Here is a 26584-nt window from a genome sequence, read left to right as displayed (position 1 = left end):
TTTGTATCTTAGACAGATAGAGCAATTCATAGATATGCTCGATCAATGATTGAACTGCTTCTTTGACTGGTTGTTTGGAGAGTATAAAGGTTCTGATATGGAGAGGATTCTACTCCTTCGGTCCCCAATTAAAGCTATTGTGGATCAACCTTCTCTTTGAAGACGTGCTTCAAAATATTGCAGTTACTTGTTGGATGATTGATGAATCTATGAAGGTGACAGTACCTAGGATTCTCAATTTTTCTTCAGTTGGTTCTTTCCTGACATATGGCAACTTGATTGCACCACCCTGGATCCAGACTTCTAACAATTTGATCACCTCTTCAATGGGAAAAGGGAAGTCAGCTTCTGCTTGATCAGCTTTCGTGCTGGGTTGGAGCTTGTGTATTCCGAGTTTGATTTTCCTTCCTTTGTGCTTTTGAAGGAGCTGAGGAAGCATGCTTGCGTTGTGCACTATACCAAATTCTGGGATTTGAAACAGATCGAAGCCGTTACGAAATGGGGTTGTAACGGCTTTCGCCTGTTTCAAAAGTGGGTGTTACATTTTTTCGTAACGACAATGTAGCCATTACGAATTCTGGATTGTAACGGCGATAGAACAGCTACAGCCCGTTACAAAATGCCACGTAGTAACAGCAGGGCCGTTACGAATTATTTGTAACAACATGGTCGTTACAACGTGGCATATTAATAACGTGCTTGAGCCGTTACTACGTGGCAATTTGAAACAGCTTGAAGCCGTTACGAACTTTTTTTGTAACATCAGAAAGATTACTGCTAGTCAAACATTGACCTGGTCAATATTGACCAGGTCAATGCCGACTGGCAGTTCATTTTCTACCGGAAACAAGCCGGAATTCTAAATTCAATGCCTGTATACATTCATCATCCACACTCAACAACAATTTCTTCAATCTATTCATATCACTTTCATTCAGTTCAGATTTATATTACAAAAGAACTAAAATTTCTCAAGTACCAAACTTTTTTTTTTTTGTTAAGTATCAAATTTCTAAGGGAATACATGGAAGGTTCCAAACACATAGAAACTTACTAACTGCCTACAATACTTGAATACATGAAACTTACAAATCTTAGTTGCTTTGTTCTCCATCCTTTCTTATGATTCAAATAAACGCAATTAAGCTTTATACCCTTTACAGGCTTGCTTTGTTGAAAGCTTGAGCATCAGAAAACTTGATGTATGCAATCCTGCAAAATACAACATGCAGCATTATTATGACAAGTAAACTGGAAGAAACACAGTTCGAGTAAATGTAAACAACCAATAAATACGTGGGTGTAACACCAATTTGTTTTGTTTCTTAGATGTTGGTAGTAAGGTATACTTAGAGCATAAGACATACTAGAAGGGAGAAGTTATTGCTGCAGGGAAGTAAGAGAAGTACTTACCATGTAATACAGCAGGTACACATGTTGATGCCAACCCCCTCGCAAGTATAAACTGAAGGTAAAAACCATATATTATAAGCAATCTCTAGGTTAACTTGAAAAAAATATGAACTTCTCCGTGCTCACAGTAGCACTACCTGATATCTCTAGTGAGAACAGCATTTCCGATTGTCTTCCTATTTCTTTAAGCTCCAAAACACCTGTATCCACTCCAACTGCTTCTGAAAGGATTTAGAAGCATACATTAGATGCATTACAAATAAATACAGTTCAGAAGGAGACAAGTATTCAGTATACCCTGCTTCATAAGATTCCATTAAGCCAAGGTAGTAAAAAGTAGTTGGAGTGGTTAAATTTCCAAAAGCATACGTAGTACATGAGAAAGAGAACTTGGAACCAATTGCTAAAGGAAATAGTTTACGTAAGTAAAGAAGTTTAGCATCTTTACTTGAAATAGATGAAACATCCTCCTCAGTTAATGTACTTTCAGCGGGAAAAGTCCATAAGCTTCATAAGTTGGCACTATCTTTGGTCCTGCAACCTACCAAAGATAATAAGCTCTCTCACCAGAACTGAGTACACAATTGTAAGAAATAGAAAATCAATCAAGTATTCAAGTGAATACTTAACTTGTAATCGAGAAGGTTCACAAAGGCTGATGCCAAGCCCACTGCAGTTCACTTCCCACCAAATTTACTAAGTTCATTGAAACTTCCTACATAGAAACTTACAAAGTTCATAGAAACTACCTACATTGAAACTTACAAAAATTGCCAAGGGATTCTCCAACCTTTCTGATCTCATAACCGAGCATCATTCAATTAACCTGCAAACCGAACAATGACAAACAATGGTTACATACTATAAGGGAATGCACTCAAACATCATTCAGCTAGCTAGTTACAGTACTAATTATCCATGTTTCAAACGCTCCATCCAATAATAGTAAAATTTGCGTAAAAATATAAGTAGGTTCATCTGATTAGTTAAAGAATTAAAACTAGTCCCACCAAAGCCTTCCAAATGGCTTGAAATACAAGCAGCCACGTAAAATTAGGTATCACTTTAGTATTCTGTTATAAACATATCGAGATGTCCCCATCAGTTTCAAAACCAACAATATGGAATTTAAGCAAATTACAGGCAGAGAAACCAGCTTTACCTCTTGTCCATCAGGGCCAACTTCTTTGACTTCACGTGTGAGGGAATCAAGAATGGTATCAGGATCAGCCACGGTCAACTTGAATGCCTAGTAAATAATTAAATATCAGAATAAACTACACCAAATCTATATAAACTCCTGGATATATTGCATTGATAAAATTGAACACTTGAGCAGATAAGTCGAAATATAAAGAGATGCAATTCTAAGTAGCCTGACAAGTGACAATCGTAGAGACAGTTTCGCATTCATCAAACAAAAATTCATACTGCAAGGAGCTCAACTTCTAGTGTACTTTGAGATTTGCCAATTCATCAATTGAAAGAGTAAAAGCTACAGAAGAAATAGTGTTATAGTCTATAGAAACATACCTCATCACCAGGTAGTGTACTAGCACCAGTAATCGTAATGTCCTGCTTCTTTCCAGTACCCTTGTCAGTAGAGGCAACAGACAAAATACCATTTGCATCAATGTCAAACTTGACTTCAATCTGAGGGGCACCGCATGGGGCTGGAGGAACACCATCTAGACGGAAGCTTCTGAGTGACCTAGTGTCTCTCACAAACTCTCTTTCACCTTGTAGTACATTTATGTCAACACTTGTCTGTCCATCTGAAGCTGTAGAGAACACCTCTGATTTTGAAGTGGGCAATGTGCTATTTCTCGGGATGATCTTGGTCATCATACCTCCCAGTGTTTCCAGTCCAAGAGACGACGGTGAGACATCCAGGAGAACAATGTCACTCACATCCCCAGAAAAAACACTAGCCTGGTTCAAAAATCAAGAAACAGTTAAGTATCCCAGTATTTGTGGATTTATGTTGTCACTTGCATGAGTATATATCAACTACGACAAGAAAAAATTTAAAACTAACCTGAACTGCAGCACCAAGAGCAACAACTTCATCAGGATTCACTGTAACATTTGGGTCTTTACCAGTCAATGATTTAACAAGCTCTTGGACAGCTGGGATACGTGTGGACCCACCAACAAGGATCACCTCATCCAAGTCTTTGAAACTGAGCTTTGCATCTTTCAAAGAGTTTTGAACTGGAACTTTCAGTCTAAGAAAGTTGTTTCCAAGAGAAGACAGGAGTTAGATCTACGAAAGTCTCACAGCCAGATGTGTCAAAATACTGCTGTTGATGAATAAAGGAGATTACATACCGATCAAGAAGGTCTGAGCACAACTCCTCGAACTTGGCCCTTGTAAGAGTGGTCTCGATGTGCTTGGGACCATCAGTTATTGCAGTAATGAAAGGAAAACTGCAAAGCATAACGGGTACACAATAGTAAGCTTACACATGTACATCACAAATGAAAGCCTGCACCAACCTTGTCGAAGTTATCACCTCCTAAATGAGTATCTCCAGAGGTAGATAACACCTCAAATACTCCATCACCAACTTCGAGAACTACAACAGAGGCAGAGAAGCGTATTCAATATAAGCTTGTTTAAAACACTGATGCTCAAGAAAAACTTGGAGTCTGACTCTCAAGCCTTTGAACATTCAGCAACACCTCAAAAGCATCAATACACTTAAACCACAGACAACTGCTCATCAAAGTGTCCATTTTAACATCTAACTAGCATGTTTCTAAATTAGGCATCTTCAAAAAGCCTGAAAACTGAAAAGACTACATCTAAAACAATATTTGGTAATACATGACTCATATGACACAATGAATTGCACAAAAATAAACTTCAAAATTCGAATGAAGTACCTGAAACATCAAAGGTACCACCACCAAGATCGAACACTAGAATTGTTTCATTGTTTTTCTTCTCAAACCCATAGGCCAATGAAGCAGAAGTTGGCTCGTTGATGATACGAAGAACCTCTAAACCAACAATTCTTCCAGCATCCTTTGTTGCTGTCCTTTGAAAGTCATTGAAGTAGGCAGGTATTGTACAACAACTTTTGTAACTTTGTCATTCAAAAACTTTGATGCATCATCCAAGTTTTCTCAAGACCTGAAGCAAAAAGATGTAAGCACTATTTCATCAAAATGCAACACCAAAAAGAACAGAACACTAAGCTAGTAACAATACCTTAGAGAGTGAGAAGCTTTCCCCTGTGTTTCACTCTAATTTTTCCAATACTTGGACAAGCCTCTACAGAATCAATAATAATCACCCAATTAATCAATTAATAAACGAGTAAAAATCAAAGAATTCTGGAGAACTGCAGAGCTGAAACCTGGATTCTCCAAAATATGACCATCAATATAAATCTGAACATGAACCAATTCCTTAAAATTTCCTTGTCTTTCAGCATCCAAAATAACCCTTTGAAATTCAAACAAAATCACAAAAACAAATCTAAAATAAAAATTGATCAAACAAACACTAAATGATACAGATTAGAGAGTTAGGGTTTTGGAACCTGAGCTTCAAGCGCCTTCGTCAAATTTTGGTAAAAAATAATTCGGATGTGACTGAAGAAGGTAAGATAGCTCGACGTCATAATCAATTAGATCTGCAAAACTGTATGTAGAAATAAAATCTTAATAGATGAATTCCTTATTCAATTTCCTACGAATCAATTATCAAATCAAAAGAAACCCTAATTATAGCTTCAGGTTACCTTTTTAGCGGATTCTGGATCCACCACTCGAATCAGTATCACTGCCAACAACTATTCTTCGATCAATTCCTTTTGCTCTCGATCACTAAACTTTCATCTTGCATCTCAAATCACATAGAAGAAAAAGAAGATAAAACAGAAAACGAGTTGAGAATGAAAATCGATATCTTCTAGGTTGGAAGAACACAGAGACCTACAAGGAAAAATCAAGGAAAGAAAAAGAAACTGAATCGAAGGATGTTCTTCTGGGTTGGGTAGAGAGAATGAGAGAGAGCAACAGAGAGTAAGAGGGACGATGAGGCGGAGAAAAAGAGATAAGATGTAGTAATGTGCAGTGGGAATGAAATCTAGGGTTTTATGATTGAGATGCATCTCGAGAATAGAATGAAGGGTGGAGATATTATCTTAGGTATACACGGTGTAGATGAAAATTTCGTAACGGCGACAGCGTGTTACAACTTTTCCGTAACAACCATTTGTAACAGAAATTTCGTAACGTCCAGTAAGCCTGTTACGAATCCAGGAATTTGGTGTAGTGGTGGCTTGGCTTTTTGTTTGCTCCCTTCTGCAACAACGTTTGTGGAAGGTTGGAGGATGTACTGTTTGTTGATCAAACATCTGCTACCTCGAGTTTCTCGTGGTTCTTAAGCTTTTGTAGCTTTAGCTCACTCCAGTAAAGCAGGTGAGGTAGTTGTTGATCTCTTAGCTCTTTCATGAAGTTCTGAAAAGGTCTGGAACCAGAGACTTTCCAGTAAAGCTCTGTAGACCGGGATCATTCCATTGATGCACAAGTACATAAGTTGCTGCTCCGTAACATTTGAATCATGACAGTCCAGGGATTGAACCCTAAACCTTTTCACATAATCATTAGGATGATCGTTGCTTTTGGAAACATCCTTCCGAGGTCAGCGAGAGTGATCTGCTCAGAAACGAAGAAATATTTTCTATAGACAGCATTAATCATTTCTCCCCAACTTTTGATAGTTCCTGGTGCGATGTTGTTGTACCAGGTGCACGTTCTGCCTTTTAAAGATTTTAAAAATTCCTTGAGGCGGACAACATGGTTATGTTCATGTTCACCCAAAGCTTCGAGAAACCGAGAAACATGTTCACGAGCATTGCATGTCCCATCTTAAAGGGTGAACTTTGGAGAAACATAACATTTTGGCAGAGGAATCCTTTCTGTAGCAGCAGGGTATGGGGGTTGGTGACGGTGAATAGAAGAGGATGCCTTATCCTTTACACCATTCTCCAAGAGGCGCTCCAACTCTTCACAGGTGATGAAACTGGATGGTTTCTTTGACTCTGCAGCTTTAGCTTTAGGAACCTCTTCATCATCTACTTCATGGATCGAAGTGACTTCAGGATCAGCGTCCGAAGTTGTTTCTTTAGCTTTTCCATTTTCTTGAGTTTTCTCTGACATTTTGTCATTGAGAGTTTTGAGATAATTGAATAATTCTTTCTGAATGACAGCCATGTCAGTCTAATTTTTGGCAAGAGTTTCTTGCACCTTCATGAGATCGCCTATAGTAGGAGGATTTTCTCTGACTTTTTCGGGATGCCGACCGAATAGGGGATGATTTCCAGTGTTGTGCTAAGGAGGAGTGATGTCACCACCATTGTTGGAAGTAGGAATGGTTTCTGAGATACCATCATTGGCGTCGTTGCTAGTGCTAGCATCGTTTTTGTTAGGATTTGTACTTGTACGCCACCTAAGATCAACCATCTTGTAAGAATGTGAGATTTCAATCGAGAGAATGATCTCCCACTGTGGTCTCCAATCTGTCGATGGGGAAAAACGATTTGCTAGTTTTTATGGAATTGAGGAAACGACTGTGCGGAGGAGACTCCTTGAACCGAGAAAATGATCAACCTCACACAGATGCACTGCAAGAAGGGAGTTCTTTAAGTTCGAGAGATCAATCTGTAAGACTCCAGCCTAAACCAAGACAATGGTCGTTCCACAGTCAATTCGGTCATAAGAGAGGATGGGTTGATCTGTAAGAGGGAAGCTGAGAAATGTGTGGGATCAATGGTGACCAAAGATTGTAGGTGTGTTACGTATTCGGCGTGAAGAAAATAAGTTAAGTTCTGAATGATTGAACGCTAGGTTCTTAATCTCTTGTTTGTCTGCTTGACGAGAGATTGTGTTGTCCTCCGAATCATGATTCAGAGACTTATTTATATTGTCATAATTGTAAACACCTTGATCCCATGAAGTGTGACAGTTGCTGGAGTCAATGAGTGGGGAAATGGGAAATCGTGTCAAAACCAGTTGCTCATCGTGCGGAGACTTGGTTAATTTTCCACCCACTACTTTGCTAACTCCTCCAACTAATTGCACGACTTTCTTACATTCTCATTGTGTGTATGAACACAGATGTCGTAGGCGGCCAAACCAAAACCCTAGTTAATATCCCCCATATGACACGATTGACATCTCATGATTGTGGAGTCAGTTGCTGACTTTATGGGACGATGAGTCCTTGTATTGTTGAGTTGAACATGATTTGCAAATGCTCTGAGACGCATGAATTGAACATGCCTGCTGAGACAAAAGTATATTGTCTAATAAATGTTGATAACTTAATGTGAGCAAATGTTGCTGAATTGTTGAATATTGATAGTTGAACCAATATTCCTTAGTCTGAGCAAATATTGCTCGTCTGAGAAAATGTTGCTCAGCTGATGAATTGTTGGTGTAGATAAAATAAAATATTAATTTAAGATACTGGCATCTAGTTGATCACGGTATCATCATAAAATTATTATTATTTGAATCTGCTCAATATTACATTTTTGCAGAGCTCTGGATTCGAAACCCTAATTTTTGATCAATCGATGATTAATTGAAAATCAACCACAGAGTGAAGGGACCGGCTACATGGGAACGAGTCGACCATGTAATTCCCAGATGCTCAAATGAGCAAAATACCAAAGTCTCCTGAAGACCAGTTGGTGAAAGGATGATTAAATGCTGGTTTAATCATTTATTAAAATAATACTCGTGTGAGCATTAGGTAGTAAAATATGATTATGGAGAGATGAGGGACCGAACAAGGGCCATGGTACCGGCTCTTGGTGATCGTGGGACCAGCTGATGGTCGTTTGAGCAAACTCCAAGTTATTTGAGAAGAGTTTGAACCCAATATGAGCAATTGAGGAAATTAGGTCAAAATTATTAAAACATATGGGACCGGATATTTGCAAGCCTTAGGGCCAACCTTGGTCAGTCAAGGAGACATGCCCGTGTTACCGTAATGTCCGTGTCTCAGTCTTGAGAGTTTCGATATTTTCTGATGCGCGTTTGAGCAACATTTTGAGAAAATATGAAGGATTCAGGGTTTTGCTGAAACTGAGGAATCTTCATGAGATGATGAAAAATGATTAATAAAATAGGGAATTGCAAGGTGTGGGACTGGCCACGGCTAGGGCATGGCCGGCCAGCTAGCAAGCTCGGTCCCGCAACACCTTTCCCAATTTTATGTATTTTCCCTGATGTGAGTGAAATACCATAAAACTGAGGAACTTCATGAGGTTAAGGAATTTTCATGAAATTATGGAAATAATAATAATAAAATAGGGATTCATGAAGTGTGGGACCGGCTATGGACAAGGCATATCCGTCCAGCCAATGAGCATGGTCCCATGGCACTTTCACTAATTTTATATTATTTTCATGAGTTGAGAGAAATATCATGAAATCAAGGAGTTTGTTGAAACTAGGGAGTTTTCTTGAAGTGAAGGAGTTTCCATGAGATGAGGAAAACAAATAATATTAAAATAATGAGACAAGGGCGTGTGGGACCGGCCACGGCTAGGGCATGGTCGGCCGGCCAATGAGCCCGTCCCTTGAGCTTTTCCCTAATTTTATATTATTTTTCATGAGTTGATGAAAATATCATGAAATCAGGGAATTTTCATGGGATTAGGGAAATAATAAAATAATAAGGAATCATAAGGTGTGGGACCGGCCACGGCTAGAGCATGGTCGGCCGGCTAGTGGGCCCGGTCCCGCGACCTTTCATAAATTTTTTAATATTTCTTTGATACGAGGAAACACCATGAGACCGGGGAGTTTCCTTGAGAAGAAGGAGATTTGTTCAAATGAAGGGATTTTCATGAGATCAGGGAAAAATAATAAAATATGATAAAATATAAAATTGGGTGTGGGACTGGCCACGGCGTGACTGGCCACGGCGTGACTGGACGGTGGGTGGGCCCAGTCCCCTTGCGCCTTTGCTAATATTTTTTTTTATTATTATGCTCCCTATTTTGCATAGGTTCATCGTTCCTTCGTGTTTTCGAATGCTCGTTCGTGCATTCAGGTGCTCGTTTGTGCATTTTTGGTGAGTACACTTGCACCATTTTAGTCGGGGCTTACTCGATAGAGACTCAGACACCCGTACATTGAATATTTATCACTAACCCATGGAATTCTGCTGGGAAGAACCACGAATTAAAGTAACGAAATATTATGAAGAACGTAAAATATTCTTGAATATTCAGTTAATGAATTTAAGGATTAGAGATAATTAATTGTGGCTATATACTAGCAGGCATGCTGTCTAAGAACATTAATTATCTGAGAATTGAGTAATATGAGCTTGTTGAAGCGTCATATTTTCTTTATATAGTCAGGGAAAACATTATTACATCCAGAAGACGTTAATGCTCTATACTAGCAGGCAAGCTGTCTAGGAGCCGTCCAACCGTTCAATTCTATATAGAAGTAATTACTGAAATTGCTCAGTACTCATGAGATATGTTGTTGCCTCAGCTGAGAGACTACACATCTACATATACTCTGAGGGACAGTATTCTCAGCCAGAGATTCTTGTGGTATGAACTTTCATGCTTTGAGATACATGCGCCTCAATACTCATCTGATTGCTGGATCAGGAGCATGTATAACTATGGTTTTACGATTTTAGCCCTTGTCCAAAATCCACCATCTACAATTGTCATCCCCAGCCGTCATGAAATCTCCTGTAAAAGGAAGACCGTTGTGTCTCTACACTGCTTTTAGTGATACGGATGTCGGGGCTCTTCTCGCCCAATAAGATGATGAAGGAATTGAGCACCCTATATACTACTTCAGCCGGACTTTGAGGGATGCTGAACTCAGATACCCTAAGTAATAAAAAGCGTTCCTAGCTCTGATTCACTCCATTCAGAAGTTTAGGCATTATCTTCTCTCAAACAAAGTGGTGATGATATCTAAGTCCGATCCCGTGAAGTTCTTGCTTTCAAAACCGGCCCTGATAGGAAGGCCAGCCAAATGGCTCCTCCAACTGTCAGAGCTTGATATAACGTGTGCTTCCACAAGAGCTATTAAAGGACAAGCGGTCTCAGATTTACTAGCAACTTTACCAGGAGAGGGTACCACAGCACTGCAGGAAGACCTTCTTGGAGAATTTCCGGAAATCTCTTTAGTCAAAGAAGAAGCGTGGCTACTACTTTTCGATGGCTCCTCCACCCCTAGCAATAATACCGGAGGAGAGGGTGTGGTTTTAGTGTCCCCAACCGGTGAAGTTTTCTCACATTCCTTCAAGCTAGACTTTCATTGCACTAATAATTCAACAGAATATGAAGCCTTTCTCATAGGATTGTCATTATCCAAGCAAGCTGGATCCATGCGTATGGAAATAATGGGAGATTCTAAATTACTGGTTAACCAGATGAATGGCGTATACGCACTGAAAGAGGTGACACTGGCCCCATATAGATCCGAGGCGCAAAAGCTGCTAAATTACTTCGTTGATGTAACCATAACACATGTTGTCCATAGCAACAATAGACATGCTGATTGCCTAGCCACATTAGCATCGAAGCTATAGTTCGAAGGTTTGGAAGATCCCCTGACGGTGAAAATACGAACCATGGCATCAACATGGCTTTCACAATCTAAGGAGACTGAAACCAGCGACTGGAGAACACCGATTATTCAAGAACTTAACAGCTCACTTTCGCAAGGAAAGGTCAGTCTCAAAACCTTAGAAAACTTATTCATGCTTCACGGGATGTTGTACCACCGGAACCCAGATGGTTCCCTGTCAAGATGCCTCGGAGATGAAGAGGCACAGCAGCAGCTTAACCATATTCATAGCGAAATTTACGGGAAAAAGTTGGTGGTAACACTTTATCGTCGTCTGCAACGCCTTGGCTACTACTGGCCATAAACGGAGGCTCAATCTCGATTGCTCCAAGAATCTTGCTCCAATTGCCAAGCACCGCCACATCAATTGGAAGTTTTCAATGTTGACGACACTGGGGAATGACAAAAGATGTACATCAGTTACCTTCGTGACGGCGTGCTCCCTACCAGCAAGAAAGACGCAACCAAGGTGAATCAAATATCCAAGAGATTCATACTCCATGAAGGAATCCTTTATCGAAAAAGTTTTGGAGGAGATTTATTACGATGCCTGGGCGAGGCAGAAATCCCAATAATGCTGAAAGAAATGCACGAAGGTGAGCACCAAGGAAAAAGGAAGTTGTTTCTCCAAATACACGAGCGGTACTACCGGCCGACCATGGAGGATGATACGGCTGCTTTTGTTCAAAGATGCCACAAATGTCAAATCCATGGAAATCTTATCCACGCACCCTCTACTCCCCTGCATTCGATAAGAAGTACAAGGCCATTTTATAACTGGGGACTCGACATCATTGGGAAGATCAACCCGCCATCATCGAAGCAGCATGAGTATATAATAACCGCAACGTAATATTTTACCAAATAGGTCGAAGCCATACCTATACGAGGGACCACTTGAGCCACAATTGCAGCGTTCATTAAGGAATATATCATTTGTCGTTTAGGCGTGCCTAAACACATCATCACCGATAACGACACTCCTTTCGTCAACAAGCAATTACAGGAGTTGCTTGAAGAATATGGAATTAAATAAGTCTTCTCCATCATTTACTACCCCCAAGAGAATGGGCAGGCCGAAAGCACCAACAAGACTCTAATTCGAATCCTCAGCCGGACAGTGCATGATAACCCTCGGACATGGCACGAACAACTTCCAATGGTGATTTACGCATACCGGACATCGCCAAGAATATCTAATGGTGCCTCTCCCTATTCCCTCGTCTACGGAGAAGATGCCATTCTCCCAGCGAAAATTAAAATCCCATCGGCTAGGATTGCAGAGGCAAGTGGAGTCCAATGGAATGAAGTCGAAGCATCGAATGCCAGGGTAGCGGAGTTACACACTTTGGATTCCAGAAGAGCTAAAGCGTAAGATCACGCACAAGCATACAAAAATAGAATTTCCCGAGCATATGAAAAAGTTGTGAAACCTCGAATTTTTCAAGTAGGGGATCTGGTGTTGAAGACCGCCAAACACATCCAACAAGACATGTCTGCACCAAAATTCTCCCCAAAATGGGAAGGGCCTTATGTGGTCACCAAAGCGTATAACAGTGGATACTACAAGGTCATCAAGGAAGATGAAGGCAAATTGGAAACAGTCATCAATGGAAAATGGCTCAAGGCATACTACGCCTAACCATTACCCCACCCCTCGCCGTCTCTTAGTACGGCTAGCCAGACATTTTTCTCTTTTCTTCACATCCCAGTTATCAAATTTTATTCAGTTAAAACACATTAATGAAAATTATCTTATTTCTCCAAAACCAATACACACACAAAAAAAAAAATCCGAGACTCAGAAGTAAAACCAGGTGTCTCACAACTACATGACTCAGAAAAGCCCATCCAATAGATTGTAGTTCCTTGAAAGCATCATCTTTAACTTGTTTTGATATCTTTCAGTCCTACTCTTCAAGTTATGGATTGACTTTTCCACCTTTTGGGAATCCACGATCAGAGCCTTCTCCTCTTCCAAAATGGAATTTGTGGCAGGAACGACGTTGGCAAGGATACCGGCTCTATCAACCTTCACAATGTCAAGGCGATGTCGTAGCCAACTTACATTAAACTCAAGGGTTTCACAGGTAGACACCATGTTTTCCCGCTTTTCAATAGTTGATTCCGTGACGTCGTGGATGGATGTGCCTTCCATTTCAACAATCATGGGCAGGAGACAGTTCACTTTGGTAACCAAAGCAGACGAGCAATGCTTCACAATATTCCTGGTGGCGATATGGCCATATCTTATCCATATTTTCGTGTACAGAGTCACGAATTCCTTTCGCACTAGGAATTTACCAACGTTTCGGTAGCTAGAAGATAAACACCTCATGCGGATTTCGAATGACAAACCTCCATTTGGATATTCATGGCAAGAAATACCCAAATCAGCATTTTCCATATCTGCAGCGGTTGGTGTTCTCGGATTCGAAGGAAGGGGTGGTCAGGTCATCATCATCGACAACGGTCACACATGTTCTAGATGAATATCTCTGCACAAAATAAATTATCTCTTTCTCACTCGCTGGTGGTAACAAACAAATATCTATTGGTCAATAAAAAACGTACCGGTATGATCTTATTAACTCGGATGACCTGGACGGGGGAGTTGTCGCCAGAATCCGGTATTTGTCCACACTGAGAAAAGAAGAGAGAAGGAATGTTATGGGAAAATAAGATTCATCATTTCGAAAATTAAGAAATGGTTAAAGACATACTATGGATACAAGCTGCTTGCGTTTGACTGAAGAATCTAGCTTACTTGAAGATGATTCGATCTGCTCGACGTGATGAAGGAAATATGGATTCAACAGAGGAAGTCTTTATTTTGAACTAAGAAGGACAACCTAATTGCACCAGCATATATACTGTAGAAACCATAAAGAGAAACGGATGCTGAGCAAACACAATGAGCTTACACGACGGCCGAAAAATCAGCCTCAACCAGATGAAATCTCTTGTCAAAACCCTAATGAAGATCGGGAGAAAAAGATCAGATAGCCAAAGGAGAACCACCTTCACCACTCGAAGCAGCGCCATGACTTCATCACTTCGTGATCAAAGACGTGTTATCTCCTTTCATCCTGTGACCTAACCGGCTCCATCCTCACTGTTTGGTAGCCAAAGTTCCAAGTGTTATTCCCACCATTCCACGGACTGAAGCCAGTTTCCACCATTCCGCGGACTGAAGCCAGTTTCCATCATTCCATGGGCTGAAACCAGACGCCATTCACCTTTCCGTCGCTAGCAGCGCCACTGACCTAGTCATCCAAAGAGCGTCATCTTAGCCGTTCAAAGCAGCGCCATCTCCACCATCCAAGGAGGCGCCATCTTAGCCGTTCAAAGCAGCGCCATCTCCACCAGCCAAGGAGGCGCCATCTTGGCCATTCAAAGCAGCGCCATCCACCGTTCCACGAATCAGGAGCCAGCCGTGCCATCTCTGCTTCTCCGCGGATCTAGCCAGCAACACCATTCCATGGATGTAACCAAGCAATCAGTGCCATCTACCTTTCCTAACCAGCCAACGCCCGTTCCATGGACCAAGTTGCAGTGCAATCTCCGCCGATCAGTAGCCAAAGTTGCAGCGCTGATGTGAACATCCCATGGCCAAGCAGAATTTATGAAAAGCCGCCAATGCAAGGATCACGGATTCCTCATGCCTTCCTCCAAAGGTTAGTCGAATTTCCTTGTAAATATCTTCACATCTTACCCTTTTACTCTTGCCCGTCACCATCTCATGCTTACCCCGCAACAATGCCACTGTTACGTGCTAAGCAGGGGACTTAATGTTGATAGTGGTTTTTAGCTTAGGGTTAAAATCGTAAAACCTTGCATTTGATGTGACGTCACTCTGTAAGGAAACAGTGCCATGAGTGTTAACCTCTCCGCTGACATATTTATTGAGCCATTCAATATATTTACATGAAATTTATCCATACTGGCGCGTGTAGCAACCATCCCATGTCCTGTAAATTTCGGCGCCTTGCCTATATTCACTTAATATGAGTTTCTTTGAATGCTTTCTATGCTATGTTCCCCGGCTGAACCCTTAATGTTGATATGGCATGAAAATTTGTGTTCACTCGCAGCAGAGTAGCACGAATTTCCAAATATCAAGTACAAAGTCTTTGCATGAGGTATTCAATCAGAAAGCATGCTGCTCTCTGGCTATGAAATTTATGGGTCCAGTGGATTTGGTAGAATTACGTTTCCCTTTGTATGTTTGGTTGCCTGAATCCTTGGAATCACGTTTCCTACGGGATTCAGTTTTCCAGCAAATCCTCCATATGGAGTCTGGCCCCTCCCCCTAAGATTTGCTGGGAAACTTATCAAGGAATTTATGGACCCACTTTTTTTTCACTCTAAATCCCATGTATATGCAATTTTAAGATTTCAGGGTAATGCCAAACGGTACAAATACTTTAATACAAGAAAACTCTATAAATCCTAGGAATTTTAATTGAGTTACCAAACACATAAGGAATTTACATGAATCCCAGAATTTGTAATCCCACGGAATTATAAATTCCTGGAAACGGTGAATTCTGCAAACAAACCCACTATTAAAGAACTCTGTGTCAACACATAGAATTCAATCAATTACTTTTGTGCCTTGCGCAGTATACCAGACCTTGTTTGTCAAAAGAAAGCCTAGGTAAACTACGTAATTAATCCGCCATGGATTAGTAGGTGCAAAATCTTGCCCAGAATCAGAAAACAAGGAGTCGCAGCAGCATAGGGAGGCATGGCCATGCCTTAGGCCAACTAGCGCCACTTTCCATTGACCATGCCCCATCCTAAACCGTCCTTATTTCCCTCGACCAAACAAGTCGCCTCAAACTAGCCACGCGCACATAAGTTGTGGTTGGGACCTTACTTGTCGGCCCCACTTCCCATCGACCAATCAGGTTGTTCTAAAGCCGCTACACTCACACCAAAAGTGTGGCCAAGCCCATGCTTGGCCGGCCCCTCTCCTTCCTACTGACCAATCAGGTCACTTTAAAATGCGCCACAAATACTATAGGTGTGGTCGCGCCTTATATATGGCCGCCCCCTTTTCTTGACCAATCAAGTCGCTCTAAACTTGATACCATACATTAAAGGACAAATACACCCTGCCGCGCCACCATACTAACTGGCAAGCCAAACGCACCCTGCGACAACAACATATTAATCGGCATGCCAACATGCCACTCTACCGCAGTAACATGCCAACATGCCACTCTTCCGCAGTAACATGCCAACATGCCACTCTGTCGCAGTAACATGCCAAACATGCCATGTTGCACCAATAAGTTGAGCGGCTGTTTGAGGGTGAAAACAGTTTCTGCTGATTTTGGTAATTTCGAGTGTGTGGGTGAGAAACGAGTCTAAACCCTAAACAATGTACTGCAAGGGAGTACTTTGATTCGAGAAATCAATCTGTACAAATCCGGCCTAAACCAAGAAATGGTCGTTCCAGACTTGCTTCGGTCACAAAGTGAAGGAGAAGGGTTGGTATAGGGAGGGAAGCGAAGAGAGTGTTGAGGCCAGAATAGTTGATTCGGGAAGAGTAGTTGTTTGATGACTTGTATCATAAAGTGGAAAGCTAACAGATGGGAAATCTAACAGGTGATTTCTGAGTGTTGTATTCTCATGACCAAAACTTGTTCTTTGGTGGAAATAGGTGATACCTCTTTATACAAGTCGCCACGAAACGTACCCTGGTCTCGTAAGAATTGGAAACGGTTGAGTAAATGAAAGAAATCAGTAATGGGTAACGCCTGGAATTGATGTTTCCATAATTAAGGAAACGTTTCACCATTACTCCTTGTGTTTACTAGCCGCCTCATTCCTACGTCACTTTCTTGTAACGGGCGTAGTGTACGCCGCACGCTGTAAACCTCCAGACCAATACCATGATGAGCATCCCCCAGTTTGTGACATGTTTTGATGTCTCTAGTGTTTTCGTGGAAAACGTGTAGCATGTTGCCACGTGTGGTCTGGACAAAGGATTTGGCGTTTGTAGCCAAGTTGGTTCTGTGACCAAAGAATAGGCATCATAACCAGGTTAGTGCCGTGACCAGAGAGTTAGCATTGCAGCCAAGTTGGTGCCGTGACCAAGAGTTAGCATCGCATCCTAGACATTTCCACGAGTCGTTTGGTGGCAGGCTTGTACGGATGAGATCTGCATGTCAGGATGAAGGGTAGTCGTAGATTGTTGCAACACTTCGTTTGGAAACCATCGACATAGTTGCAGCGCTTCTATGCTCTTGGCACTGCCAAATTAGGGTTTTGGCGTCATGGCCAAGTATTGGCATCGTGGCCAAGAGATTTCCACAAGTCGTTTGGTGGCAAGTTTGTATGGCTGAGATTCGTATCTCAGGAGGAAGGGCAACCGTTGATTGTTGCAATCCTTCGTCTGGCAACCAGCGGCTTGGTTGGCCAAATTAGGGTTTTGGCGTCGTGGCCAAGAATTGGCACCGTGGCCAAGAGATTTCCACAAATCGTTTGGTGGCAAGTTTGTATGGCTGAGATTTGCATCTCCGGAGGAAGGGTGGTCGTTGATTGTTGCAACCCTTCTTTTGGCAGCCAGCGGCATGGCCAACATTTTTTTGGCATAGCTGAGGCACGGCCAATCTAGGATTTTGGCATAGTTTAGGCGCGACCAAAAACTAGGGTTTTGGCATAGTTTAGGCGCGGCCAAAATTAGATCTTGGCACTGGGACAAAAGTTTCCATGCGTTCGGTGGAGAACTTGGACGACTGATATCTGCACCTCAGATGGAAGGGTAGCCGTTGATTGTTGCAACCCTATGTTTGGCAGCCAGCGGCATGTGGTAGGGACGGTATAGCTTTGGTATATTTTAGGCGCGGCCAAAATTAGGGTTTTGGAAAAAACCGTGATGTTTGGCCTTGGGCCGGAAGTTTCCATGCGTTAGGTGGCGAAATTGTACGGATGAGATCTGCATCTCAGATGGAAGGGTAGTCGTTGATTGTTGCAACCCTTCGTTTGGAAGCCAGCGGCATGTGGTAGGGCCGGCATGGTTGGCATTGTGGTGTGGTATGTCATTGGCACTGTGGTGTGGCCGGCATGGTTGGCATGCCTTGGCGCGAAGATGTGGATGGAATGGTATGCCATTGGCACTGTGGTACGGCTGGCATGGCCAGCATGCCTTAGGCACGAAGATGTGGCTGGCATGGTATGCCATTGGCACGAAGATGTGGCTGGCATGGTATGCCATTGGCACTGTGGTGCGGCTGGCATGGTCGGCATGCCTTTGGAACGAAGATGTGGCTGGCATAGAATGCCATTGGCACGATGGTGCGGCTGGCATGGTCGGCATGCCTTTGGCGCAGAGATGTGGATGGCATGGCATGCCATTGGCACGGTGGTGCGGCTGGCATGGCATGTCATTGGCACAGTGGTGCGGCTGGCATGGCATGCCATTGGAACGGTGGTGCGGCTGGCATGGTTGGCATGCCTTTGGGAAGATATGTGGATGGCATGGCATGTCATTGGCACAGGGGTGCGGATGGCATGGTCGGCATGCCTTTGGCGCGGAGATGTGGCTGGCATGGCATGCCATTGGCACGGTGGTGCGGTTGGCATGGTTGGCATAACTTTGGCGCGGTGGTGCGGCTGGCATGGTTAGCATGCCTTGGCGCGGAGATGTGGCTGGCATGGCATGCCATTGGCACGGTGGTGCAACTGGTATGGTTGGCATGCCTTTGGCGCGGAGATGTGGCTGGCATGATTGGAACGGTGGTGCGGTTGGCATGGTTGGCATGCCTTTGGCGCGATGGTGCGGCTGGAATGGTTGGAATGCATTGGCGCGGAGATATGGATGGCATGGAATGCCATTGGCACGATGGTGCGGATGGCATGGTTGGCATGGCTTTGGCGCGGATATATGGCTGGCATGGCATTCCATTGGCACGTTTGGCTAGCATGCGCGGCTGACATGTATAGAGATAATGTCGGTCAGTACCGAGGACTCTGCCGTGGAGCATGGCATATACATAAAAAAGGTACCCCGGTAGTTTTACGCAGTCATGTTGAACGGTTTAATAAATGTGCTAGTGGCGACATTATTACTTAAGTATGACATCATTGTTTGACTAAGGTTTTACGATTTTAACCCTAAGCTAAAAACCACCATCAACATTAAGTCCCCTTCTTAGCTCGGAACAGGAGTATTGTTGCGAGGTAAGTATAAGATGGTGACAGGCAAGGACAAAATCGAAATGGCAAGTCATGAAGAGATGATTATAAAGATCCGTCTAACCTTTTTCGGGAGTGTTCTGAGAATCCGTGATTCTTGCATTGACGGCCTTGCGTAAATCCTGCCCGTGGTGTTGTTGGCTAGACCGTGAGAATGGTTGGGGCGGTTGCTGTTCGGGATGCAAACAGTTGGCATCAGCTTGGCTAGGCTGGGGAACGCGGAGTTGTTGGCTTTGCTGGCTTGGCTTGGCAAGCCGTTGGCATTGTGTGGCTTAAAACGGAGCCGCTGGCATTGGTCGGCTTGAATAGAGCCGTTAGCGTCAGATCGGCTTAGGATGAGCACTGGCTTGGCACGACGATGGCTTGGTGTGGTGCGGGCTGTTGGCTTTGCGTGGCGCGGACTGTTGGCATCGCTTGAAGGTCCGGTTGCCTCTCTCCATCCGTGGCTTAGATAAGAAATCCTTTCCTTATTCATATCCCAAAGTAGCACATCCATATGAAAGGTGGTAGCTCTCCTCCTCATGTTATACTTCCGGTTTCGCTTCCAAGTTCCGGGGCTGGCAGTAGAGCAGAAGTGATAATGCATGCCAGCGTGTTCCAAACACGTACTTATACGTTTTTTTTATCAAGCCCTAATTGACACGCATAGACAAGTATCTTTTCCAGCCGATATCACGCCTTAATTCACGACTAGTAGAAAGCTTTACTTTTTCGGATTTCATCGCTCTGCTGAATATAAGGGGCGATCTTGAATCCTTCGTTCGTACAGATCGTCTTGAAATCACGTCTATCCTCTTTTCGGGTATCGTCTCGTGCTTTCTCCTGGTTCCTTACTCTGTTTTCTTGTTCGTGTAGATTGCTGGTGTAGATAGAGTGAAAACTTATCCTATGTTTTTATTTTGTAGTACGTAATGGGATCTTCCAGTGAAAACCGTACCTCTGAATCTTCGGAGAGAAGCTTTGGGATCGACAAAAACTGATCTTCTTCTCATGAGGAGGTATTGGACATAATTAACTCTCTGTTTCGTGAAGATGGCGAAATTATTCAGGACATGCCTTCCACCTATTTATGTGGAGTGTGGATGCATGCTCAGGCTTTCATGACTCTGGTGGACATGGAGGAAAAGCAGGGAGATGGTGAAGCATCCCAGCGCGTTGAGATACCTCTGGGCAACGAAACTTCTTCACACCCCAGTGCTAGGGCTGAACGACTCGCCTCTTGGTTGAAACGGCGGAAGACTGAGTCTGTGAAACTTCTAGGGGAGAGACAGCTTAATTTCCCTACCCGAGATGGTGTCATGATCCTTGATTCTGAGGCAGATGAATCGGGATATCCTCGAAAGCCCACTGAAAAACTTTCGAGGAAGACGTCATTGTGGTTGAAGAAACTGAAGCAGCTTTTGGAGTGGACGCCGAAACTGCTGTCAGGGACGTTGGAGAAGCTGTGGTGGCATATGCTGAGACGGTTGTCGAAGTGGGTGTTGGACAGGAGGCGGAAACTGTTGCTGTTGAGGCGGTTTCCGGGTGGGATGTTGGAGTTGCTGTTACGGAAGCGGCTTCTGAATGGAACGTTTGTTGTCCGAAAGATTGTTGGGGAAAGTGCTTGAATGGGCTCTGACAGAGGCGTTGGCGGTCCGGGCGCCTGCTTTCGATGAACATTTTCCCTTTTTATCGTTTCTCTTTGGCGTGTGGCCGCTTTGATATTTCACAGACTCATTTTTACCTTCTTTGTATTCATTGCGAAGTTAGGGTTTCTCCAAATAACATCCCGCTTATTTAGCTTCTTTGAATAAAACCTCTTTTTTGAAAGGATCTAAAACCTTTATCAAAATAAGTTGTTTGGTATTCCATACCTTTCCTATCGTCTGATGATTCGTTGTATATCTTTCCCTTCAAAGTTTCAGAGTAAAGTATTTTTTGCAGGGTTTCGACTTTTCTGGTCGTGATTTGATGGGTAATGGTTTTCTGATGATTCGGGATTTATTTAGTGTTTTCCTTTGAGATTTATAAGACTCCTTAGAAAGGAAAGGTATGCATTTTGAATAGGAATCGAAACCCCAATTGAGAATGCAAATGGTGCATTCATCTTGGAGGGAATACAAATATTGAGTGGAAAAGGAAATAGCTGAAGAAAATACTAAAGGGAAAAAACGTTGGAGGAGAAAATAGCGCGGCGCTTTAGGTATTGAAGGGATTGAGCCATCGTGAGTGAATCGTCACGCCTTCCAACTTATCAGCATTGACGAGCTTGCTGTAACCGCCTAAGAGGACGTCTGCCACCAGATATGGCTCATCTTACCTTTCTTCGAGCGAACCAGTTCGAACAACTATCCTTATTGTTATGTTTCCGACTTGAAATGAGGTCATCTTGATCACCACGTCTCCAATATGAAACGATTTTGAATGTTGTGTAACGTTTGACTCTTGGTCCCGTCATCTTTGACTGCAGCTTCCTAATTCTTGGCGAAGCGTTTAAAGGGCCCATCACCCCACTCACATCTCTTAAATGTGTCCGTGTTGATAATCGGATCGAGTCTCCACGACGGGTTAAGAGAAGAAGTGACGGGTTGAAGAGAAGGTTGTTTGACCAGACTTACTTGCGTTTGGGATCTATGAGCGAGCGTGGACAGGCTTTCCTCGGGTGATCGAGTTCCATTGGTAAGTTGTTGATATGGCAGCAGGTTGGACGGCTTGTTGGAAAATCTTCCGGGCGTTGACACCGGCAGAGGGGATGCTCCCAATTTGTCTTTGTTGTCGAATACCCAAGAATGCCCCAGGATCATGTCATAACTTGAAAGTTCTTTGACAATGTGGAATTTTCCACGCGTTATAGCATCTCCCATCTTGATTTTGAGGCTAATGTAACCGTATGCGTTCATCGCTTCTCCATATGAATTCTTGACCACGGATGGGGAGTGAGTAGCCTCTTGATTCAAAATTTCCGCATCTCTCAGAGTCTCGATGGCAATGATATTGAAGTCAGAGGCTGCATCGATCAATGTGTTGTCGAGTTCAGTGCCCCTTAGATAGGTCGTGGTTAGCAGTCCCTAGTTGTGTTTTTCAGCGCTATCCCTTTATGGAGACGGGGCTTCTAGCGTAGCTTTCGTAACCGGAAAAAGTTGTTTTCCCAACACAACACGATTGAGGTCCGTGAAGATGTCTTGACGCTGCGTCTTGGAAAGGTAGAGAATTTCACACACATGCTGCATCATGGATTGAACAGTTTCTTGTACGGAGTCCCCAGAGATTCCGAAATTTCTGACTGGAAGGGGATCTCTATGCACTCCCTCATTTCCCAGATGAAGTTCCCCTGCATCTACCTTATCCTTGAAGATATGCCTTAGTCTATTGCAGTCGCTGGTCGGGTGGTGAACAAACCGGTGATAGCGGTAGTATTTGGGGTGCTCCATCTCTGCCTCAGTCGGTGGGCGTCTGGGGGGTAGTCTGATGAAATCGTCTTGGATCCATGCCTCTAAGAGTTCGATTACTTCCTCGATCGGGAATGGGAAATCCATGACGTTTTCTCCAGCTTCATGACGACGCATGGGAGCCTTAGCGGCGGCCCTCCGTGGAGGAGCTGCCCTTTGTGCTGGTGACGCGCTTAGGATGTTGATCTGCCACTGGGGCCTTCCTTTTCCCTCCTTCGTACACTACGCTCACATATGAGGGACCAGTATTGTATTGCTTATTGACGAGACGTCTACTTCCTCGAGTTTCATGTACGTTCTCGCCTCTAATTGGCATGGTTCTTTCTAACAACGCTGGTGCCGTCGTGGCCGATCGTTTGGCAGCCTGATGGAGTTCGGATAACGTCTGGAACCGCAGGTTCTCTAGTAAGGCGCGATAGATGGTATCCATACAGTTGATGCAAGAATTCACCAATTGATGTTCAGTTACATTTGGGTCATGACAGTCTAGCGCTTGAACCCTGAATCTCTTGACAAAATCATTTGGGTGTTCGTTATCTCGCTGGAACATCCTTCCTAGATCCGAGAAGGTAACCTGCTCAGACACGAAGAAGTACTTTTTGTAGAAAGCCGTAACCATGTCACCCCAGTTGGAGATGATGTTTGGTGTGATGTTGTTGTACCACGTGTATGCTCTTCCTGTAAGCGACTTCAAAAACTCTCTCAGACGGAGGACGTGATTGTATTCGTGTTCGCCTAGGGATTCCAGGAATCGAGAGATATGTTCACGTGCATTCCCGGTGTCGTCGTATAAGGTGAATTGAGGAGAAGAGAATCCTCTTGGAAGAGGAATTATTTGTATTTCAGGCGGATAAGGAGGTTGATGCTGATGCATGTCTACATCATCACTTTTGATTCGATTCCGAAGAAGTTGCTCTAAATCTTCTCACGCGACGAAATTGGATGGTTGATTTCTCTCCAATGAGATCTGGCGCGAGTTTCTTCGTCTACAGAGATATGCCCTGTTGAGGTGTCGGCGCCAGGGGTATTGGAGGTGTTCCTCATCGACTTTGGATGGCGCGTCTCCTGTGGTAGCTGCTCTGTTAGGGTCTTGAGAAAGACATGTACTTCTTTCTGAGTCGAAGTCATATCCGTCTGGTCTCTAGCAAGAACCTCCCGTCTTTCCATCAAATCAGCAATGGTGATGTAGGGGAGGCTTCCTCTGGCTCCTCCGGTCTCTCGTCCTGATGGTGGAGTAATCGTAGTCCTAGTGATGGTTGGAGGTGCCATACTCGACGAAACATTAGGGGCGGCAGCAGCAGCTCTGGCCCTGGTGAATGGTGGTGTAACACCTGAAGGAGCACTTTCTGTGTTACTGGGATTGGCAGGAGGCGTAGAAGCGTTAGGGGTGGCAGCAGCTCTGGCCCTGGTGATTGGTAGTGTAATGCCTGAAGGAGTGCTTTCCGTGCTGCTGGGATTAGTAGGCGGTGTGTTAATTCCGCTGGGAGGAGTGTTAGCAGCAGGGACGATTTCCGCGCTGGTGTTCTCAGGGTTCGTTACTGACCCGGATCTAAGTTCTATCATATTGAGTTTGGAATTGGAAAACGAAATTGAAATCTAGGAGTTTATATTGCAACAGAGAGACTGTTCTCCCACTGTGGTCGCCAATTGTTTGAAGGTGAAAACAGTTTCTGCTGATTTTGGTAATTTCAAGTGTGTGGGTGAGAAACGAGTCTAAACCCTAAACAATGTACTGCAAGGGAGTACTTTGATTCGAGAGATCAATTTCTACAAATCCGGCCTAAACCAAGAAATTTCCATTTCAGACTTGTTTCGGTCACAAAGTGAAGGAGAAGGGTTGGTCTAGGGAGGGAAGCGAAGAGAGTGTTGAGACCAGAATAGTTGATTCAGGAAGAGTAGTTGTTTTACGACTTGTATCAGAAAGTGGAAAGCTAACAGATGGGAAATCTAACAAGTGATTTCTGAGTGTTGTATTCTCCTGACCAAAACTTGTTCTTTGTTAGAACTAGGTGATACTTATTTATACAAGTCTCCATGAAACGTACCCTGGTCTCGTAAGAATTGGAAACGGTTGAGTAAATGGAAGAAAGCAGTAATGGATAATGCCTGGAATTGATGTTTCCAAAATGAAGGAAACGTTTCACCATTACTCCTTGTATTTACTAGCCGCCTCATTCTTATGACACTTTCTTGTAACGAGCATTGTGTACGCCGCACGATGTAAACCGCCAGACCAATACCCTGATGAGCATCCCCCAGTTTGTGACATGTTTTGATGTCTCGAGTGTTTTAGTGGAAAAGATGTAGCATGTTGCTACGTGTGGCGTGGCCAAAGGATTTGGCGTTTGTAGCCAAGTTGGTGTCGTGACCAAAGAATAGGCATTGTATCCAGGTTGGTGCGGTAACCAGAGAGTTAACATTGCAGCCAAGTTGGTGTCGTGACCAAGAGTTAGCATCGCAGCCAAGACATTACCACGAGTTCTTTGGTGGCAGGTTCGTACGGATGAGATCTGCATCTCAGGAGGAAGGGTAGCCGTAGATTGTTGCAACCCTTCGTTTGGAAACCAGCGGCATGGTTGCAGCGCTTGCATGCTCTTGGCATGGCAAAATTAGGGTTTTGGCGTCGTGTCCAAGTATTGGCGCCGTATCCAAGAGATTGCCACAAATCGTTTGGTGGCAAGTTTGTATGGCTGAGATTCGTATCTCCGGAGGAAGGGAAGTTGTTGATTTTTGCAATCCTTCGTCTAGAAACCAGCAGCATGTTTGCAGCGCGTGCATGCTCTTGGCACGACCTAATTAAGGTTTTGGTGTCGTGGCTAAGAATTTGCACCGTGGCCAAGAGATTGCCACAAATCGTTTGGTGGAAAGTCTGAATGAATGAGATTTGCATCTCAGGAGAAAGGGTGGTCGTTGATTGTTGCAACCCTTCTTTTGGCATCCAACGGCATGGCTTTGGCATAGCTTAGGCATGGCCAAGCTAGGATTTTGGCATAGTTTAGGCTTGGCCAAAAACTAGGGTTTTGGCATAGTTTAGGCGCGGCCAAACTTAGGGCTTGGCATTGGGCCAAAAGTTTCCATGCGTTCGGTGGCGAACATGGACGGCTGAGATATGCACCTCAGATGGAAGGGTAGTCGTTGATTGTTACAACCCTCCGTTTGGCATCCAGCGGCATGTGGTAGGGCCGGCATGGCTTTGGCATATTTTAGGCGCGGCCAAAATTAGGGTTTTGGAAAAAACCGTGATGTTTGGCCTTGAGCCGGAAGTTTCCATGCGTTAGGCGGAGAACTTGGACGGCTGAGACCTGCATCTCAGATGGAAGAGTAGCCGTTGATTGTTGCAACCCTTCGTTTGGTAGCCAGCGTCATGTGGTAGGGTCGGCATGGCTTTGGCGCGGATATGTGTCTGACATGGTATGCCACTAGCACTGTGGTGCGGCTGGCATGGTTGGCATGCCTTGGCATGAAAATGTGGCTGGCATGGTATGCCACTGGCACTGTGGTGCGGCTGGCATGGTTGGCATGCCTTTGGCGCGAAGATGTGGATGGCATGGTATGACATTGGCACTGTGGTGCCGCTGGCATAGTCGGCATGCCTTTGGCGCGGAGATGTGGATTGCATGGCATGCCATTGGCACGATGGTGCGGCTGGCATGGTCGACATGCCTTTGGCACGGAGATGTGGGTGGCATGGAATGCCATTGGCACGATGGTGCGGCTGGCATGGTGGGCATGCCTTTGGCGCGAAGATGTGGCTGGAATGGCATGCCATTGGCACGAAGGTGTGGCTGGCATGGTGGGCATACCTTTGGTGCGGAGATGTGGCTGGCATGGCATGCCATTGGCACGGTGATGCGGCTGGCATGGTTGGCATGCCTTTGGCGCGGTGGTGCGGATGGCATGGTTGG

The 26584-nt window shown here is 43.9% G+C and overlaps 1 protein-coding gene and 1 pseudogene across 1 annotated transcript; one reads left to right on the top strand and one right to left on the bottom strand.

The window, feature by feature from the left end:
* Nucleotides 1-905: 905 nt before the first annotated feature.
* On the bottom strand, nucleotides 906-6891 carry LOC113331000 (annotated as a pseudogene).
* Nucleotides 6892-10378: 3487 nt separating this feature from the next.
* LOC113330999 (uncharacterized protein Mb2253c-like) lies at nucleotides 10379-11005 on the top strand. Its single transcript, XM_026577775.1, has one exon. It carries the CDS (start codon nucleotides 10379-10381, stop codon nucleotides 11003-11005), a length of 627 nt encoding a protein of 208 aa, XP_026433560.1.
* Nucleotides 11006-26584: the final 15579 nt, after the last annotated feature.

Source organism: Papaver somniferum, unplaced genomic scaffold (genome assembly GCF_003573695.1).
Source record: "Papaver somniferum cultivar HN1 unplaced genomic scaffold, ASM357369v1 unplaced-scaffold_123, whole genome shotgun sequence".
NCBI lineage: Eukaryota > Viridiplantae > Streptophyta > Magnoliopsida > Ranunculales > Papaveraceae > Papaver > Papaver somniferum.
The sequence above is the reverse complement of the archived record's forward strand: the minus strand, read 5'-3'. Positions and strand labels throughout refer to the sequence as shown.

Bases quoted from the DNA above. Each gene is read 5' to 3' on its own strand.
- LOC113330999 (XM_026577775.1), top strand. From the start codon at position 10,379: ATGATATCTAAGTCCGATCCCGTGAAGTTCTTGCTTTCAAAACCGGCC.